General features: G+C 42.8%; 1 protein-coding gene across 1 annotated transcript in view; it reads left to right on the top strand.

The window, feature by feature from the left end:
* Positions 1–21,080, top strand: part of nid1a (nidogen 1a) — a 49,782-nt gene that overhangs the window by 20,637 nt on the left and 8,065 nt on the right. The window contains exons 10-17 of the mRNA XM_017685223.1: positions 911–1,039; positions 6,113–6,256; positions 6,731–6,850; positions 13,117–13,341; positions 13,712–13,860; positions 17,666–17,792; positions 18,688–18,859; positions 20,209–20,366. Of these exons, the coding sequence (XP_017540712.1) occupies positions 911–1,039; positions 6,113–6,256; positions 6,731–6,850; positions 13,117–13,341; positions 13,712–13,860; positions 17,666–17,792; positions 18,688–18,859; positions 20,209–20,366 (1,224 nt within the window). The remainder of the gene's footprint in view (positions 1–910; positions 1,040–6,112; positions 6,257–6,730; positions 6,851–13,116; positions 13,342–13,711; positions 13,861–17,665; positions 17,793–18,687; positions 18,860–20,208; positions 20,367–21,080) is intronic.

Here is a 21,080-nt window from a genome sequence, read left to right as displayed (position 1 = left end):
ATTGTACTGATGAAGATGTGATGACAGCGGTAGATAATTCACTCACGTACTCAGAGATGCTGCTTCACCGAGTTCTCTCTGATTCTCTTTCAATCATCAGATTCATCTGTCAGGTTCTGAAGCACAGCCCACATTACAAAATGTTCTTCCACACACTCTGTGCAGTTACAAATTTCCACCAGAGAGGGCCAAATCTTACACAGTGCAGCTTTAAATGTAAAGATTAAGAGATGCTCATTACTCCCACAACGTGGAAATTTCACCTCCGCATTTAACCCATCCATGCAGTGAAACACCACATGCACACTAGTGAGCATACACACTAGGGGGCAGTGAGCACACCTGCCCGGAGGGGTGGGCAGCCCTGTCTGCAGCGCTCGGGAAGCAGTTGGAGGTTAGGTATCTTGCTCAAGGGCACTTCATGTACTGTCGTCTCAGGGGATTGAACCGGCGACCTTCCGTTCGTGGGGCTGGTTCCCTAACCTCCAGCCCACGACTGCCCCAAAGGGTGTTTTACTCAGAAAATTGACAGGATTTTACTTTTTGCATATGACTGTGTATTGAATGTGTATTGAAGATTATCTCACCCGCTGGTTTTTCACAGATTGATTTTAAATTCACTCACTCTCCACATTATTGGGTACCTGCACTACACACAGTGGTATCAAAGCACCGGTTCCGTTCAGTTTTATTCAGACAGTCTACTCAGTGTAGCACCAACCTGACTAACAGATTAATAATGGCTCTTTTTATGCATAGAACATGAAGGAGTTGCTGGAATCGAGAGTTTGTGATGTTTATCACTGTGCACAAGTGAGCTTTGACCTTGGGAGTCGTCTTTTGGTGAATGTAAACAGTTAGGTATGGTGTTTATTTGTGTTTGTGAAGGTCAGATCTCTTGTTTCTGCAGACATTGATGAATGCAGAGAGACACCGCATATCTGCGGCCCCAACACTATCTGCAACAACCAGCCTGGAACATATCGCTGTGAATGCATGGAAGGCTTTCAGTTTGCTAGTGATGGAAAGACCTGTGTTGGTGAGTGAAAGCCAGACTGTGTTAGCCAGGCACTAAGCAATGTAGAGTAAACACAGTCATCTGGACGTTATTTAATGGTTTAACTGATGCTTTATGTTTGAGATAAGTGCCTGACCCACAGTCCGGGTCACACTATGACAGCAGAATGTCATATTTAAATCTTTGCTAATAACGCTTTTAGAATGAGCTACAATGTATTGATCACAAAGAACCACAATGATTAATCAGATATCAAATTAGACCAGTTGGACTTTAATAGTTGTGTAAAATGAATAACATCATAATTAAGTTGTTAATCAGAGCTCCAAACAGACCTGAACCAACACATTAATGACACTGAATGCCTGACACAGACTGGGTTATGTACAGTGCTGTAAAAGTTTAATTGCTCCCTTCTTATTTTTGCATATTTGCAAGGTACTAAATACAGGGGGTCCTGGGGGCGGGTTGGGACCTCCTGTTTATCCTCTTGTGCCCCCTGAATGCCTGAAAATGAACCTATGCCGTCTCTTGGAGAAAATCACACATTCAAATACAAATACAATGGGACATTATTTATCCTATTCCACAATCAGCTTCTGTCTCTGGGGTTCTCAACTACCTAGAGCTGCAGCTCTGCTCTGCCTCAAGGGGACGCTGTAACAGACTGGTTCTCCCAGTTGGTCCTTCATAGTCTAGAAACCGACACTTTGCCCGGATCTCCAATGAGTTGCAGCATATCTGAAAACCTGAAAACTCACCCAATTTCCCAAGAGTTTGGAGTGAAGAGTGACTGTTCCTCATACCTCACACTGAAGACAGAAGAGGAGACCAGGAAGATCTCAGCTGCTGTGAGGAAGAGTGCAGAACCGGACTAGAACAGAAACTCTACAGAAGAGGAGACAAGCAAGATTTCAGTTACTGTGAGGAAGAGCGCAGAACCGGACTAGAACAGAGACTCTACAGAAGAGGAGACAAGCAAGATTTCAGTTACTGTGAGGAAGAGCACAGAACCAGACTAGAACAAAGACTTTACAGAAGAGGAGACGAGGAAGATCTCAGTTAATGTGAGGAAGAGCACAGAACTACACTAGAATAGAGGTTTAACAGAAAAGGAGATGAGGAAGATCCCAGTTACTGTGAGGAAGAGTGCAGAACCGCACTAGAACAGAGACATTACAGAAGAGGACACAAGAAAGATCTCAGTTACTGTGAGGAAGAACGCATAACCGCACTAGAACAGAGACTCTACAGAAGAGGAGACGAGGAAGATCTCAGTTACTGTGAGGAAGAGTGCAGAACTGCACTAGAACAAAGACTTTACAGAAGAGAAGTCAAGGAAGATCTCAGTTACTGTGAGGAAGAGTACAGAACCACACTAGAATAGAGGTTTAACAGAAAAGGAGATGAGGAAGATCCCAGTTACTGTGAGGAAGAGCGCAGAACCGCACTAGAACAGAGACATTACAGAAGAGGACACAAGAAAGATCTCAGTTACTGTGAGGAAAAGCGCAGAACCGCACTAGAACAGAAACTCTACAGAAGAACAGCTGATAAAACAGGGGGTGTTCAGACACTGCATATCTGTCACAGTGAATACTTTCAGATCTTTTAAAATCAAGTAATATTAGACAGATAGAAACTTTCAAACTCAAAACATGTACAGAGCATAGTTGGCTAACATCCAAATCCCACCATGAAAAATGACAGGCTAAATTTATTTGAAAAATTACTCCCAGGATTTTTCAAACTGCATGGACGCTACTGAGACATTTACATTCGGTACCTGCCTTGAACACAGCCAATCCTGAATACAGCAGAATCAATCAACATATCAAAATAAATACATGGCTGATGTAGTTGAATGCATCATACAGTACATTCATGCCAGGCATCCAAGTCACCTCAGTAAACTGCACTGCTTTCCGCTGAAGCTAAAATAGCAGATGCTCAGAAAGAAATCACATCTGGAGCTCTTTAAATCACCACATTCAAAGTTGGAAGTGCTCAGAATGTCTAGAAAAACCAGAGGCATTTTACAAACAAGCGATGTAAAAGTGGAGCTCTGAGGCCACAATCACAAAAGGCACACTGGACAAAAAAGCATTAGCATGAGGCGGTGTGGCAGCCAGTGGCTCAGGACACCCTGAACAGGTAGATGGAAGAACGGATTCTACAAAAAATCAGCAAAGTCTGGAAGCAAATGTGACCATAATCCAAAACATTCCTCAGAATCTACCATGAGCTACTCAAAGAAATGCAAACTGAAGCTTTTAGAATGGCTCTCACAGCCGAGCAGATCTAAAACAAGCTGTGCAAGAACATCACAAATCTAAACGTGTTCTGTAAGAAACAGTGGGTGAAAAAATTCCTAAAACTCTAGTAGAAAAACACCCACCTGGATACAATAAGTTTCTGCAGCGATACCTACCAAAGGGGGGTACTGACTAAGTAGGGTGTTAGTCGTCAAGTAAAATCATGTCAAAGTTTATTCACTTTGCACTTTTTTATAACAGCCATAAAAAAAGCAAAAGCAAGACAGGTTTATTTATTCATGCACAGCAGTCATTCAAAGTGCTTCATAAATGAGGAAACAAAGATAATTAAAATTAAAATTTTAACTTAACTCACATTTTGCTGCAGCTGGCCACATCTTTGATAAGAATAGTACAAACCCATTGAATAAAACTGATCTCAGCTCTACTATTTCTAAAACGCATGGTCTTCTCACTCCAGCCATTTTCTCCACACTTAGTTGCTAATGCCCTGGCTAAAATTAATCCACGAAAAGCCACTGGAGAAGATGGCTGGACCCCTTTTTATTGCGTCTCGCAGCCCCGATTATTTTAGAATACATTTTATACATTTTTAATCTTTCAGTTTTATCTTGCAGAATTCCCAGGGTCTGGAAAACAGCTCATGTAATTCCTCTGCATAAAGGTGGTGAGACAACAGATCTGAATAATTATAGGCCAATCTCAAAACTGTCGTGTTTAGCAAAAATGTTAGAATCTCTAGTAAATCAGCAATTGAAATCATTTCTTCATGAAAATTCTGTTTTAGCTAAATATCAGTCTGGTTTCAGAGAAGGTCACAGCACTATCTCTGCTACGACACTGGTTTTAAACAATCTTTATTCAGACATAGACAAGAAGAAACATTGTGCAGCTGTTTTTATTGACTTAACAAAAGCATTCGACACAGTTGATCACACCCTTCTTTTACAGAACTTAGAAAAGATTGGCTTTGATGCAACTGCGCTGGACTGGACCCAAAACTACCTCACTGACAGAAATCAATGCATGGCATTGAATAATTATAAATCAGAGTTGGTATCTGTATCTAAAGGTGTACCACAAGGTTCAATTTTGGGTCCAGTCTTATTTAATATCTACATAAATGATATTGCTAACTCTGCTTCAACGTCAGACTGCAAAATTCACCTTTATGCAGATGACACGATTTTATATTGCTCAGTTAATTCTATTCATGCTGCAACAAGAAAATTACAGAGCTCATTTAATGCTCTGCAGGTGGCGTTATATAAGCACAAACTAGTTTTAAATGCCACGAAAACTAAGTTCATGCTGTTTTCCAGATCTTTTAATACTGATTTTAGTACTGTAAATATTACTACCCTGGCAGGATCCACTATTGAGAGAGTCACGGAATAAATACCTTAGCATATGGCTGGACGATAAACTCAGTTTTAAACCACACATAAATAAACTAGTCAGTAAATGTAGACAGAAGCTGGGTTATTTTTATAGACATAAGTCCTGTTTCCCCATGCATGCTAGAAAAAGACTAGTTGAAGCAACTTTACTATCAGTGCTGGACTATGGTGACGTTATCTATAAATATGCTCCCTCCAGCTCTCTCAAATTACTGGACCCAGTGTATCACTCTGCCCTGAGGTTCATCACTGGAGATCCGTACAGAACTCACCACTTTGAGCTGTATGCGAAAGTTGGTTGGCCCTCTTTAACGGTACGAAGGGAAACACACTGGTTGATTTTTATTTATAAGACACTCTCCGGTCGTTTGCCAGAATATATCACTTCATTGATGAATACGAATAACAGTAATTATCAGACTCGCTCTAGTAATTAGATCAGCTGCCAGGTACCAAGAGTTTTTGCTGAACTGGGAAAATCTGCTTTTATTCACAGTGCACCAGTGAGCTGGAATTCACTACAGGACACACTAAAACTCAGCTCACTGGTGTCACTCAGTCATTTTAAACTTTTAATATCAAACCACCTACAGACAGCCTGTACCTGTTTTACTTAATCATATTTATTCGTATCTTTTATTTTTGTGTTAGTTCTCCTTAGTTTTTTTATCTCTATTTATTTATTTATTTATTTATTTATTTCCTCAAGTTTCCTAAGTTTTTTTTTTGTTTGTTTGTTTTTTTTTGGTTTTTTTTATCATTACTTTTTTAATTTTTGATATTGTACTATTACCTTACTAATTTCTTATCTATTTTTAAATCTCAAGTTCTATTTTTATCTACTTTTATCTTTTATTCACTGTTATTTTAAACTTTCTTTTAATTTAAAATGATTAAATGTAGATATTATTTTCTTTGTCATGTCAATCCCTGTTTTTGTAAATGCTCGGCTACATTGAAAATGAGGGTTGCCCTCAATGTACTTCCGAGACAAAATAAAGGTTGATTGATTGATTGATTGAAAATACCCAGAGTGGTGGGCAGCTTTATCCATGGCACCCGGGGAGCAGTTGGGGGTTAGGTGTCTTGCTCAAGGGCACCTCAGTCACATACTGTCAGCCAAGGGAATCGAACCAGTGACCTTCCGGTCACAGCCCATGACTGCCCCAGGACATTTTATTTTCCTATTAATTAATTAATTAACTAATTATGAAGAAACTGTAGCAGATAATAGTTGTTAAAACTGTTTACATATTTTGTTAACATGCATGTTGGCCTGTGGAGCTGAAAGAGGATTCAAGCCTTTATAAAGCTGCTCAGCCCTTAAACTGAAGTAGATTCTGTTTGTTGTTCAGTGTGACTCATTTTGTCTGCGTTAAAGTGAGACGCAGTGTTGAGTCGCTCCTCTGTGATTGTAGAGGCGAGCCGGCCAGTGGACCTGTGTCGAGCAGACCTGCATGACTGCGACGTCCCTGTACGCGCTCAGTGCAGCTACACTGGAGGATCCTCTTACATCTGCTCCTGCCTACCGGGATTTGTGGGAGACGGCCGAACTTGTCAAGGTTTGGCATCTAATATTTCAGTTTTAATTCGCAGAGAATTCTGATGATTTTGCCTGATAGACCAGAATAGAGTTATAATGAGTTAAGTTTAGTTTTATGTCTGTAGCACTACTTACAAAATTGTACATCCAACAAGCTGAAGGAGACATATTGAGGAAAACCCCCTCAGGAAGAACTTCGAATCATTGGTTAATATTCTATTATCCCATCTGCTGTCACACAGTGACATCATCGAAGCTCAGGAGACATGTTAGAGGCAGGGACTGAAGATTAGGTTTGATCAGACAGGAAGTTTTGTTTTGAGGTCGACTTCAAAATGCCACAATGTCACTGCAGTTTCAGTCGAACTCCAAATGAGTGATGAAAATAACAGCAGTGCAGCTGTTTTCCAGCATAGACATGGATGGAGTTTTAGTTTATTTCTAAATTCTCTAAATTCTCTTATTTCAAACATCTGTCGTTCTCTCTTCATAGACATTGATGAGTGTCAGCCCAGCCGTTGTCATCAGGATGCAGTCTGTCACAACACACAGGGATCCTTCACCTGCCGGTGCAGACCTGGTTTCCATGGCGATGGTTTCCACTGTTCCCAAGGTGAACTTCTGCTGTGGAGCACAAAGGGCAGTCGGGGAGGAGCTCACCTGATTCCACTCACTGTATCAATGTAACAGTTGATTAGTAATATTAGTGATATCAGCTGAGCTCCTGCTGGGATGGAATGAAAACCTGTAGTCACACCTGCTCTCTGTACCTGAAAGATACAATCCTGTTTCCAAAAAAGTTGGGACATTGAGCAAAGAGTAAACAAAAACAGAATGCAGTGATGTACAAATCATTTAAACTCTCTATTTAATTAAAATAGTACAAAGACTCTTAAACCAGGCAAAGACCCTACACTGCCTTCTAGCTATCGCCCAATTTCACTCATAAACGTAGATCTTAAAATTATTTGCAAAGTCCTTGCCAGAAGATTAGAGGAAATCACTCCACTTATAGTACATCCTGACCAGACAGGTTTTATCAAGGGTAGACAATCAGCCAATAACACACACAGACTAGTAAACATAATAGATTACTGCACAATTAACAAATTAGAAACAACCATTGTATCTTTAGACGCAGAAAAGGCATTTGATCGGGTAAACTGGAAATATTTATTAGCAGTCCTACACAAATTCGGATTTGGTTCAACCTTCATAAACTGGATCAAAACCTTACATAGCTCTCCTAGTGCACGTGTTAGGACAAACGATATCACTTCACAAAGCTTCACTCTGCAGAGGGGCACCAGGCAGGGCTGCCCACTATCACCCTCACTTTTCGTTATCTTCATTGAGCCATTAGCAGCAGCAATTCGACAAAATACAAATATTAAAGGAATTAACACAGAAACTACAAACCACAAGATAAGTCTTTATGCAGATGATGTATTACTTTTCCTGGAAAACTCCCAAGCTTCTCTCCCGAATACAATTAGACTAATAGATAGCTTCTCTTCTATATCAGACTATTCCATCAACTGGGGAAAATCAACAGTTTTGCCTATAAACTGTAGTTTCCAGAACATGACCGCCATTCCACTACAATCAGGTAATATTAGATATTTAGGCATACATGTCTCTGCTAGGCTTTCAGACTTAGTGCAGTTAAATCATATCCCTTTACTGAAAACAATAGAAGATGATCTCAAACGTTGGAACGCCTTACCTATATCACTCATGGGGAGAGTCGCTACCATTAAAATGATGGTTTTACCAAAAATCAACTATTTATTCTCACTAATCCCAAATAAACCCCCTGCTGCTTGGTTTAAGTCCTTAGATTCAAACATCTCACAATTCTTATGGAAAAATAAGCCATCAAGAATAAGTCTGAAAACTCTACAAAAGCCGAAAAACAATGGTGGTTTAGAACTACCAAATTTTTATAATTATTTCTTAGCCAATAGATTACAATACATTTCAAAATGGATCAAACCTGACTTACTAGACAGTCCATGGTTGGACCTAGAACAAGCATTCTGTAGAAAAACAAAACTTTCAGACTTACCTTACATTAGCTCTAATATTAAGCGCCACGACGCTTTTAAAAGCCTCAGTATAAATAGCTCACTGACAGCCTGGTGGGAATTTCTAAAACTAACTCAGTCTCCACTTATTCCATGCAAACTAACACCCATTTGGAACAATCCAGACATTTGTCAGAATAAGAAAGTTCTAAATTTCACATCATGGCGTGAAAAGGGAATAAAAAATTTAGAACATGTTATTAAAGAGGGAAACTTTGTCACATTCCAGGAACTCATATCAGAATATGGAATAAACAACAGTAAATTTCTTGAATATCAACAATTGAAATCCATCATTCAAGAGAGATTTAATCCCAACCAACTAAATTTGGAAATATCAACATGGGTAACTGAATTTTTAAATTTATGTACCCCTAAATTATTATCAAAACTGTACAAATTATTATTAAAATTTGATGACTCAATCTCCCTCCCGATAGCCAAATGGGAACGTGATCTCTCTATCAATCAGGATCAAAGCTTTTGGACAGAAATATGTTCAAATATCTTCAAAATGAGTAAAAGCCCCAACTTACAACTTATACAATACAAAGTCCTTCATAGAATACATTATATAGGACAAAGAATGTTCCAAATGGGCCTAGCACAATCAAACATATGCACCCACTGTACAGCCAATGTAACCGATAACTATTTGCATGCTATATGGGATTGTAGGCCTGTTCAGATGTTCTGGCACAGGATATGTACAGACTTGTCCACGTGGCTTAAATGTTGCATCCCAACCTCACCCAGACTGTGCATCTTAGGAGACGTCAGTGAATTGGTTATGGATGCAAATACATCACACATAGTTCTCACTGCCCTATGCATCGCCAAGAAAACCATCCTCATTAACTGGAAGCAAAAAAAAGATCTACATATTACTCTTTACAAAAATGTATTGTTTGATCACATTAGTCTGGAAAGAATGTCTGCTTCCTCTAAAAACCAGTTGGAGGAATTTAACTCTCTTTGGCTCCCACTGATCAACTCCACTACTTAGTCGGGGTGGTTGGCTGTGGTTTCATCTCCCGGGTGGCCTAGTTGGTGGCTGGGAATTGACTCTGGGATGACTGCTTGTGTCGGTAACTTCCTGAGTAAGCTGGGGGGCCTCGGCGGCTGACCTGGGGTGTCTGTGTGCTTGCCCTGGTTGGTGGTGGATGGGTGGGGGCTCGGGGGGCGCCGCCGCTTTGCCTCGGGTGCAGGTCCGGGGACGCGTGGAGGGCGGGTGCAGGCCCTGGGTGGGGTAGCTGGCCTCCCCTCCGGGGCTGGTGGCGGGACCCGGGGCCCGATGCCTTGGAGCCGCCCGACCCCATGCTGGGTCCCTGCCCGTGCGGGGATGGCTTGTGCCGCTGCGGGCGCACCACCGGGTGGGGCGGGTTGACCTTGCGTCGGGGCGTCGGGTCTGTGCCTTGGGGTTCTGGGGTGCCTGAGTGGCGGTGACCAGTGGGGGGGGTGTGGGGTGGACTGGGGGCAATGGGTTCCTGACTCAGGCCAGCTTGTCTTCTGTCTCGTTGATGTCTGTTGTTGTTTGACTGTTGTTTGACTGGAATGGTTCGGTACAGGTATATATAGGTGTGTGGGTCCATGTGTAGGTGTATATATGAGAGCAGGTGGATGTGTGGGTGTATATAGAGGATGAATGTGTCTAGGTGTACATATATGTCTGTAAGTGAATGTGTGGGTACACATGAGGGTAGATGTATATGTGGGACGGGTGTGTGTATGTGTGGGGGTGTGTGTGTGCGGGGGGGGGGGGGGGGCTGTGTGTGGGTCCGGGGGTGTGTGCGGGGGGGTGGGGTGGATGTGTGGACGCCTGCGTTCGCATGGGCATGTGGTGCTGTGTGGTTGGTGTTGCTGGGCAGGCTGCTCTCTGCGGTGGGGGATGTGGGGGCTTGGGCGGGGTGGCAGCGTAGGGTGTCTCCGTGACCTCCCCGGGCCGACCTCATCCTGCCTCGAGTGGGGGGACAGTGAAACGCGGAGCCTCATGAGCCAGCTAGTCAGCTGGCTCTCCTCTTCCAGAGGATCATTGCCTCTGGACCTACATACCCCCCCCCCCTCCATCCACCCCCAGACACACACACACACACACACACACATACATACATTACTCCCCCACCCAAGCAAACACACACAAACACACACAGTACTCATACATTTAGGATCTTGGGGGCAGGCATGTTGCCGGGGGTCAATGAGGTCGACCCGCTGTCATGGCCTCACTTGTCTCTTGACGACTGTCTGTCCCTCAGTTTTTACTGCACTTTAGACATTCAGGGCTTTTGAGGGGACGGTGTAGATGGACACTGCAGACCAGTGGCCCGGTGCTTAGCCCATATTTGCCCACACACCTGTCCCCCCAATTTTAATTACACCATAGTATCACACACTACCCCACATTCATATACACCAACTCCTGCACTCAACACTTCACTGGAGGTGGAAGGGTGGGAAGGTCATCCCTCACCCGTTTCCTGCTCCCTACCGGGGCGGGGTGTTGAACGCCGGAACAGGGGCTGGGCCGGGGGCATTCCTGGCGTCCTGGGGTTGCTGCCCGGGCCCCCGCCGCCCCCGCTGCGGAGGGTGGCCTGTACGGCGGTGCCGGTCATGTGGCATTGTATGGTTGGGTGGGTGTGGGCGTCTGTGCGCCCGCGCGCATTCTTCCCTGACGTGCGCCCTCGGACTCGTGTGCAGTCGTGCATGTTCCTCCCGTGTGTGCGCCCTCCCGCACGTGTGCACGTTCGTCCCATGTATGCATCCATATAGAAACTGTTACTGGCTGGCCTTTCCATTCGCCCCCACCTCATCTAGGGGGATGGGGGGGTGTATATATGGGTGTGTGTTTGTACATATTGGGGTGATGTGTATGTATATATGTGGGTGTATGTATGTATGTAGGAATGTATATAGGTGTGGAGGTATGTGTGCGTAGGTGTATATATAGGGGTGGAGGAATATAAGGGAGTGAAGGTATGTAGGTGTATATATGAGGTTGAGTGTATGTGAGGACAGCTGGTTCTGGGTCGGGGGATTGTTGTCCCCGGTCCTCTCCCGGCTGCTCCCCTGTGGTTGCTACTTCCCCCCCAGATGGGGGGGCGCCTTGGGGCTTCAGGGCCTGGCCTGGTACTCCGGCGTGACGGTTGGCCCGCTCCCCTGGGTGGTTGGGCTTCGGGGCGGCTCAGGGCCCCTCGGCGGGGATGGGGCCCTGATGGGTGGTGGGTGGCTCTCGGGCGTATGAGGCGCTGGGTCTTTGCTGCTGCCTCGTGATGGGGAGGGGCATCCTGGGGGCGGCTCTGGTTCCTCTGGTTCCCCTGGACCTGCGCTCCATGGCTGGGGGGGTGCTGTCCGGAGTCCCCCTCTCCCTTCTGCTGGGGTGGGCATGCAGGGGTCACTGGGAGATAGTCTCCACTGCTCCTGGGGGGGCCGCGGCGGGCGGGATTCCCTGGTCTTTCTCTGCCTTCCTCTGGCCTCTGGGGGGATGTTGTCGCAGCTTTCTGCCCTCGATATTGAGTGCATCTTGTGACAAATTTATACTGTACTACACTCACAAACACACACACTCACATACACATACATCACAGTCATTTGTGCAGTATTTCCAAGTGCTGTATGTCTCAGGTACACTTTCTTCTCTTTTCTAAGGAGCAGCAGTTGGTGAACCATCGCCGTGGCATTTGCGCTGTGTTTTTCTTTTTTTCTGCCCTTTTGTTATTTCCCTTTTTTTTACCCCCCCCCCCCCCCCCCCCCTGCTTATCTCTCCTCTCCCTTCTTTACAGATTCCCCTGGCCTGTCAAGTCTGGCATGATGCTAACACATTTTCATTAAAATATCAAATGTATAAACAAAATGAAATCAAATAATTAAAAAATAAAGAAAGAAAGAAAGAAACACTGACAAGATGAGCCTATAATCTATAGTGCTCATTTTGGAAAAGTAAATCTGTTTGGCACAGTAACGCAGTCTGACCATAATTCTGATTGCAAATCTGCCAGACAAGACAGGCAAAAAAAAAAAAAAAAAAAAATAGTTCAAAGACTGCATATCAAATGTAAGAACTGAAAGATTTTATTATTTGTATTTTTGTCCATTTTGAATTTGATGGCAGCAAAACAGTTAAAAAAAATGCCGAACAAAAAACCTGGTGGATTATCTCAAAGCTAAGTAGGTTAAATTGGCAAAAGGTCAGTAACATGAGTGGGTATAAAAAGAATCGCAGAGAGGCGGAGTCTTTCAAAAGTAAAGATGAGGAGGGGTTCACCACTCTGTGAAAGACTGCACTGTCAAATAGAGCAAATAAAAAAAAGATGTTGCTCAACATAAAACAGCAAAAATGTCGGGGTTTTATCATTTATAGTACATACATTAAAATCAAATCTCTCAGAAACCAGTATTTGCTGGCCAATATCTTTGGGCCCTCAGGCAGCATTGCATTAAACACAGACATAATTCTGTAGTGGAAATCACTGCATGGACTCAGAAACACTTCTGAAAACCACTGTCTGTGAAAACAGATCATCACTGCATCCACATATGCAAGTTAAAATTCTAAAACACAACGAAGAAACCAGATATAAACAGGATCCAGAAACGCTGCCACCTTCTCTGGGCCAGAGCTCATTTAAAATGGACTGAGGGGAAGTGGAAAAGTGTCCTGTGTCCTGTGATTCTTACGTCACTAAAGCTCATTGTGTTACGTCACAAGAGCTCATCATGTTGCATCACATCAGGCTTAACGTTGGGCAGAATGTACAAATTCTGGTTTATTTTAATATGCGCTTTTATTTTGCAGAGCAAAAGACTCGGTGTCAGGTCCACAGAGAGAGAGCTCTGGCCTCTGCTGAGCTTGGCCCCCGGGGTCCACGCCCGGTTCCTGGTCAGTACATTCCGACCTGTGACTCTCAGGGTGAGTACGAGTCCATGCAGTGCCACAGCAGTAGTGGGTATTGCTGGTGTGTGGACCAAGATGGAACTGAGATCTATGGCACTCGAACAGGACCTGGCAGCACACCATCCTGTGAGTTACCCACCTTTCATAAACCTCCGATTAAGATACAAGATTAAGATACATCTTTATTGTCACTGTACAAATACAATGAGATGTTGCTCAGAGAAAAGCCATAGAAGCTTAATTAAAAGTAATACTAAAACATGTAACAGTATAAATACACTTATAGACTATAAGATATAAAATATAGGATTTAAAAATGGTAATAATGTGTATATATGTATACAGAATAAGAATAGTGTCCGTATCATTAATGCCTTTCATTTATATAGCACCTTTCCCATGCTGACATATACATAATCAGCCTTAAATAAAACAACATTGTACACGTACACAACTCCACAATTGCCAGAGTATATTATTAATTCTGTTTCCTCAGGCGTCAGTCAGGTGACCCTCACCGTTGGGCCTGTGCCGCTGCTCTCTGGCTCTCACCTTGTCTTCGCTCAGAGCGGGAAGATTGAGTATGTGCCTTTGGAAGGACAAGACATAAAGAAGGACAAAGCCAAGACTGTACTGCACCTCCCGGTAAAGAGGATGTGATGCCTTTTAAAAGCTGTATTTCCTTCCACAAATAGCAAAGTCTCCAGAGTTCTAGGTATTAACCGCATAACTGTGTGGGACAAACGCTATAATCATTTTGGGTAAAGCGACAGGAACCTGGCAGTCTGGCTGAAATGTCTATTGAACAAAAGGTTTACTGAGAAGTCAAATTAACACAGTTATCCAATTAACTCAGCTGTCAATCAGCCGAGACACATTTGGTGTCCACATTGTGCCACTTTAGTTTAGCCCCACAGTGTAGATAGTGTATTCATGCATGTGTGATTACTATGGCAACCAGTTTAGATATGTGACCACATGTGACTACAGTATGTAGTATAAGGCTAAGCTCACATTTCCAGGTTGAAGAGCACAAATCAGATTTTTTGCCCCAGTGTGACTCAGATCTGATCTTTTCAAACCTGACATGAGCCTTTTCCATATGTGGTCCTAGATGAGGTACATATCTCATGTGACCATGCTGTACCATGGCAGCATTACTAAAATTGAAGCCAAAGCCAGTAAACGGCAGAAAAGCAACACATCTGACCCTTTTCACCTTCATCCTGTTCTGATGATGAGTTAATTATATTCGAAGGCTTGCTCTGTTCATTAGTTTGTTTGCTGTTTGTGATGCACATGATTGGTCCACACGACATTACTGATTAGGATGTGTGCATGTGGGTCATTTCAGAATGCAGGTTTGTGTTAATGACTGACTCGAGTCACTTACCTAAACGAGTATGAATGATCATGTTAGAAAGTTGAGATCTGAGCAAAACGTCTGATTTCAGCAATGAGTCTTGTAATGTGAACATAGCCTAAAAATCTGACTTTTAGGATCTTGGTGAGCTTCCGCACGTGCAGTGAACCCATCAGAGACCACTGATTTCAGGAGAACCAGAGATCGGTTCTCTGTTCCATTCCCAGGCTCAAAAACAGCTTTCACACTCAACCAGTCACGCTAACCCTAACCCTCTACCTGTTCCTTTCTCCTTGCAAGATCACTTTAGTCCATGAATAGTCCATGAATAGAGTCCCACATGTCCAGCAACAACTCACGGGAGGTGTGGCAGTGCATACAGAACATCACAAACTTCAGAGGCTGTGATGTGACAGCAGGAGTACTGAGTGCATCGTTGGCAGAGGAGCTGAACTGCTTCTTTGCTCGCTTTGATGCACCTCAGCAGCACTCTCCTGCTCCTGCCCGACCTCCACCCCCACCCGGCTCCCACACCACTCCACTCACTGTACAGGAGCGCGATGTCAGACGGGTGCTCCTGGCAGTGAACCCCAAAAAGGCTGCTGGTCCTGATGGAGTACCCGGCAAGGTGCTCAAAACGTGTGCCCACCAGCTCGCCCTCACCTTCACCAAGATCTTCAATCTCTCCCTGGCCCAAGCCATCATCCCGCCCTGCCTGAAGTCAGCCACAGTCATACCAGTGCCGAAAAAGTCTACCATCACCAACCTTAATGATTACCGCCCTGTGGCCCTCACACCGGTAATCATGAAGTGCTTCGAGAGATTGGTACTTCAGCACAAAGACTCTCTGCCCCCAGACTTCGACCCCCACCAGTTCGCATACCGTGCAAACAGGTCAACAGAGGACGCCATAGCAGCAGCTCTCCACTTTGCACTGAGCCACCTGGAGCAGCAGCACAGCTACGTCCGAATGCTCTTTGTGGACTACAGCTCTGCTTTCAACACAATCATCCCGGACATTCTCATCACCAAAGTGGGCACCCTTGGACTCCCCCTCCTCACATGTGCCTGGATCAAGAACTTTCTCACTGACCGGCCCCAAACTGTGAGACTTGGCCCCCACCTCTCCTCCACTCGTATGCTTAGCACCGGCTCACCACAAGGCTGTGTGCTGAGCCCCCTCCTGTACTGCCTCTACACCTATGACTGCAGTCCGGCCTGTGACAGCAACCTCATCGTCAATTTTGCTGACGATACCACAGTGGTCGGACTCATCTCAGAAGGAGACGAGACAGCCTACAGGAAGGAGGTCCTGAAGTTGGCAGCTTGGTGTTCAGAGAATAACCTGGCTCTGAACACCAAGAAAACAAAAGAGATCATCGTTGACTTCAGGAAGCACAGCACTGACCCAGACCCCCTGTCCATCAACGGCGAGTGTGTGGAGAGGGTCCGCACCTTCCGGTTCCTCGGAGTCCAAATCTCTACCAACATCACCTGGACAGACAACATCACAGCCGTCATCAAGAAGGCTCAGCAGCGACTACACTTCCTGAGAGTCCTCAGGAAGCACAACCTGGATTCCAACCTGCTGCTGACCTTCTACCGCTCTTCCATCGAGAGCCTGCTGACGTACTGTATCACAGTGTGGTACGGCAGCTGCACCATGGCAGACAGGGAGAGGCTTCAGAGGGTAGTAAAGACAGCACAGAAGATTATTGGCTGCCCTCTCCCATCCCTGATGGACATCTACACCTCCCGCTGCGTCAGCAGAGCGAAACGCATCACAATGGACAGCTCGCACCCCGGATCCGTACTGTTTGACCTGTTGCCCTCAGGAAGGCGGTACAGATGCATCAGATCAAGGACAAACAGACTTAAGTACAGTTTTTTCCCAAAAGCAATAACACTTCTCAACTCACAGATGCACTGATAGTCTATCCCCAGACTTCCATTACCACCTACATACCAGTCTATTCCCAGACTCCAATACTCCATTACCAGCTACTGTGCAATACTCTGCATACGGAAATGTGCAATCATACTGTACATGTATGTACATTATACTGGAATATGTGCAATACTTAGCAATGTGCAATATTTAGTGTACATACAATACAGCTGTAAATATCTCCATATTTATATCTTGTAAAAACATAGTTTTTTATTTTGTTTCTATATTTATTTCATATACATATATATACAAAACGCATAGAACTGTGCACAACCCCTCCCCATTCTATTCCGTGTCATTTGTTTACATTGTGTGTTGCACTGAGATGGAGTGCTCTTAATCTCATTGTACTGTGTATAGTGACAATAAAGGCATTCTATTCTATTCTATTCTATGAACAGTCTAGAGGACTCCAACTCCCTGGAATCAGTTGGAGATCACGTGACTTTCATCCCATCGCCATCAACCAATGTACATTCATTTCAGGGTTTCTCATCTTAGATGAGTAACGATCTTTGAGGGTGGAGCACAGCTCTCTTTTTAAGATAAAGGATGTGATGATAGACTCTATTATGGCAGGGTAGAACTGGACCAGTAGTGTCTGAAGCAGCCCAAATTCTTTGAGCTGTTCCTGGAAGTACAAACACGACTACCTCTTTCATAACTGCATTGCTGTGTGTGTCCCATCTGAAATCCTACTGAATTGTGGTGCCCCGCAATGTGTACAAATTTTTCATTACAAAATGTTCTTCCCCACATTGCATGCAGTTGCACATTTCCACCACAGAGGTCTCCAAATCCCCAAACTTTACACAGTGCAACTTTAAGTCCAGCTGGAAGACTTAAAGCTGTGAGAGGGCATTCGGTACTGGGGTTTTGGATGCGAAGACACAGATTTCAAATACGTGTTTAAGGGTCTATATTGAAACATCCAGCCATCCATATATATATATATATACATACATACATACATACATACATACATACATTATATATATATATATATATATATATATATATATATATATATATATATATATATATATGTATATATATATATATATACACACACACACATACATATATATATATATATATATATATATACACATTTGTCTTTTATTTTCTGTGTGTAGGAGAAGGTGATAGTTGGAATTGCTTATGACTGTGTGGACAAGATGGTGTACTGGACAGATATCACCTCTCCTGCTATCAGTAAAGTTCATCTCCAGGGAGGAGAGGCCATACCTCTCATCACATCAGGTGTGTACTAAATGTGTTCAAAATGTGTCAAATTTGATTGATTACTTATATTTTAGTATCTGTCAAAGAGCAAACTGATCCAAGCGATCTGGTCATTTTGAAGAAAACATCTTTTTTTAAAAATTCTAAATCTAAATCAGAGGCCACAATTCGTTGATTTAATTTCCGGTCAAAATGGCCATTAAGTTTAAGTTACTGATGAGATATAAAATATATAAGACATGTAAGATAATCCGCTTGTATAAGGAAGGAAAAAAATAAAGGAGTTTCTAAAACTGGATGAAAGCTACTGAACAAATGTGGCTCCTAACAACCACCTGGAAGGGCCGGTCGACCCCCAAACTGCCCCCATCAGATAAACAGCACTTAAAGCTTTGATCTGAGAGAGAGGAGAAAATCTAGCTGCTTCAGATCAGAAAACATCCACAGGTGTTTCTGTCCATCCTTCCACTGTGAGAAGACCATTCAACGCTGTGGGTCTGAAAGGATGTGTAGCTGATCAAGAAGAACCTCACTGAGAAAAGGAGACGGACACATCAAACAAAGAAGCTGAACAATGGACTGACCACCCCAGAGTCCAGACCTCAACACCACTGAATGGGTTTGATTACTTCACAAAATCATTAACCAGCTTCTAAAACTGAACTTTGGAGGCATGTCTGCAGATTCTTTGAGGAGCTGAAAGTGAGGCTCCTGACAAGAATAGAAGCTGGAATGAAGGGAGAGAGAGACTCACTGACTGGACACAGCTGATATGTTTAGATGTTTAGATTCTCAGTTATATTTAATGGCTGTTTTAACCGTAAAGTAAATAAATGACGGGGTCCCTGATGGAGCGGTATGTGGTGTTTAATATGAAATATCAGGATTGATTTCAGGCAGATTCTTCTTTTAGACATTGGAAGTCCAGAAGGCATTGCCATAGACCACCTGGGAAGAACCATGTTCTGGACAGATTCCACGAAGGACAGAATTGAAGTGAGCTCCCTGGATGGGACTAAGCGTCGTGTTTTGATTGATATGGATTTGGAGAATCCGCGGCCCATCCTCACTGACCCCACCAACGGGTATGTCACCCATTTAATGCCATTCACTTCGTTCTTATTTGTGACACCTTCCACATCTACTCTCTTGAACATCGCAATGGAGCAAAGAACCACTTTTGGTTCTCTGAAGAACCTTTCAATTAATGGTTCTTGTCAATGAAATATGCGCATGTGAAGAACCTTGAGTTAATACAGTTAAAAAATCTGAATAAATGTGTCAGAAATGGTTCTTTATGTAGTGCCATAGAAGAACTGCTTCTGTTTCCCAAAAGAACCTTTTAGTTAATGGTTCTATAAGGAACCATTATTGTAAGTGAAATGCATAAATGTAAAGAATCTTTTTAATTTTCAAAGAAAATTCATGTAATATTGAATAACAATAAAAATTTTAAATAAAAATAAAGATGTCGGAAATGGTTCTTGATACCATTTTTACCGTTTTTAGTTCCTCAAAGAGTCTTTCAGTTGGTGCTTCTTTAAAGCCATTTTTGTACAGAGGATTTGTTCGCTGCAAAAATGACATCTTAGCAACTGAAATATTTAACAACTTAAATATATTAAATTGTTTTGCAGCATGAGACTGTTCTACCAATAATAAAACATTTTTATCTTGTTTCTTATTGTGTTCAGTCTTATGAATGTTCAAATGGCAGATCACTTTACCTGTAAAAATGTCTAAAAACAGGTAAAATTATCCTTTAATAGTCTCATAATGAGAAACAATTTAGATAATTAATCAATTCTGAATGAATGTTTTCACTATAATAAGATAATATTATTTGCAGTCCAAGAGGGAAGAACCTATTTAAAGTGTCAAGTACCGCTGCATTATTTCAAGGTTCTAAAGAAGAGCCATTAAAGTAGAAAAGAACATTTGTATTGTGTGAGGGCTTATTCACACTTTCCATGCTCAGTTTGGGAACGGAGTTCTTTCCACAATGCCATCAAAGAACCTCTTTTAAATCCTCAGAAAACCTTTTGTGGCACTTTTTTTAGGAACAAGTATTTCTATACAAGAAACACTTTTTTGGTTCCCTTCATTAGGTGGTTCCTTAGATAACCATTTTTGTAAATAAAATGTGTGAAGAACATTTATGAAGTTTAAAGAACCTTGATAAGACAAAGGTTCTATGAAAAAATATCTTTACATTATTCATATCACAGATCTCTTTTTTTTAAACGTGGTTCTTTAGGGATCCGAAGGTCGTTATTCTGTGGCATTTAAAGAACTTTTTGTGGAGTTCCAAACCATCCGAACCAAACACAGAGTGGCAGCATTGTTCTGTTTACTGAAAGAACCATTCAGTATTAAAGTGTGAGGAACTTGTCTAACAGCCTAACAGCAGTTCTGACTCAACTCTTCCTTTAAGGTACATATACTGGTCTGACTGGAACCGAGAGTCCCCAAAAATAGAAGCAGCTCACATGGACGGGACCGGTCGGAGGATCCTGGTGAAGGACAACCTGGGTCTTCCTAACGCCCTGACCTATGACACTCAGAACTCTATGCTTTGTTGGGCAGATGCTGGTGAGGTTCCTGCGTAGGAACATCTTAAACCTAATCAATACATGTAATGTGTCTCATTATGACACTGAGTGGTTCTTTTCATGGTGAAATGGTTCCACAGATTGGAGAGTGTGTTTTATACAGTTCTATGAAGCAGAAAAGGGGGTTCTGCTGTTGTATACAAGCTTGACATTGTAAATAATAGAAGAACCCTTTTTGTTGCCATATAGAATATAAAACACAATCTCCAATCTGAAGAACCATTTCACCATAAAAAGAACCACTTAAGCATGCATATGGTTCTTTGAGTGCTCATGGTTCTTCTATACAGATCCACTCACTTTTCTGAAGAACCCTTGAAGAACTGTCTTTTGTAAAAGTGTGGTATCACATGATGGGGAGAGGCAGAGCTGACTGGGAGGAACTGAAAAAGATGAAATTGGGGAAAATGCCAAAAATATAATTCTGCATGGTAAAGTGCAGAGGTGTGTTCTCTGTAGAGGGGGTGTTTACTTATTCACACTCAATGCTTTTTCTATTGGAAAGGGATGATGATAATGATAATGATATTGATGTTGATGATGACGATATTGATGATGATGATATTGATGACGACTTTGATGATGATGACGATGATCATGACGATATTGATATTGATGATGATTATTGATGATGATGATATTGATGATGATGATGTAGATGATGACATCAATGATGATGATGTTGATGATGATG

This window comes from Pygocentrus nattereri, chromosome 5, assembly GCF_015220715.1.
Source record: "Pygocentrus nattereri isolate fPygNat1 chromosome 5, fPygNat1.pri, whole genome shotgun sequence".
Taxonomy (NCBI): domain Eukaryota; kingdom Metazoa; phylum Chordata; class Actinopteri; order Characiformes; family Serrasalmidae; genus Pygocentrus; species Pygocentrus nattereri.
Note: the sequence above shows the minus strand (reverse complement) of the source record. Positions and strands in the feature narration are given on the sequence as shown.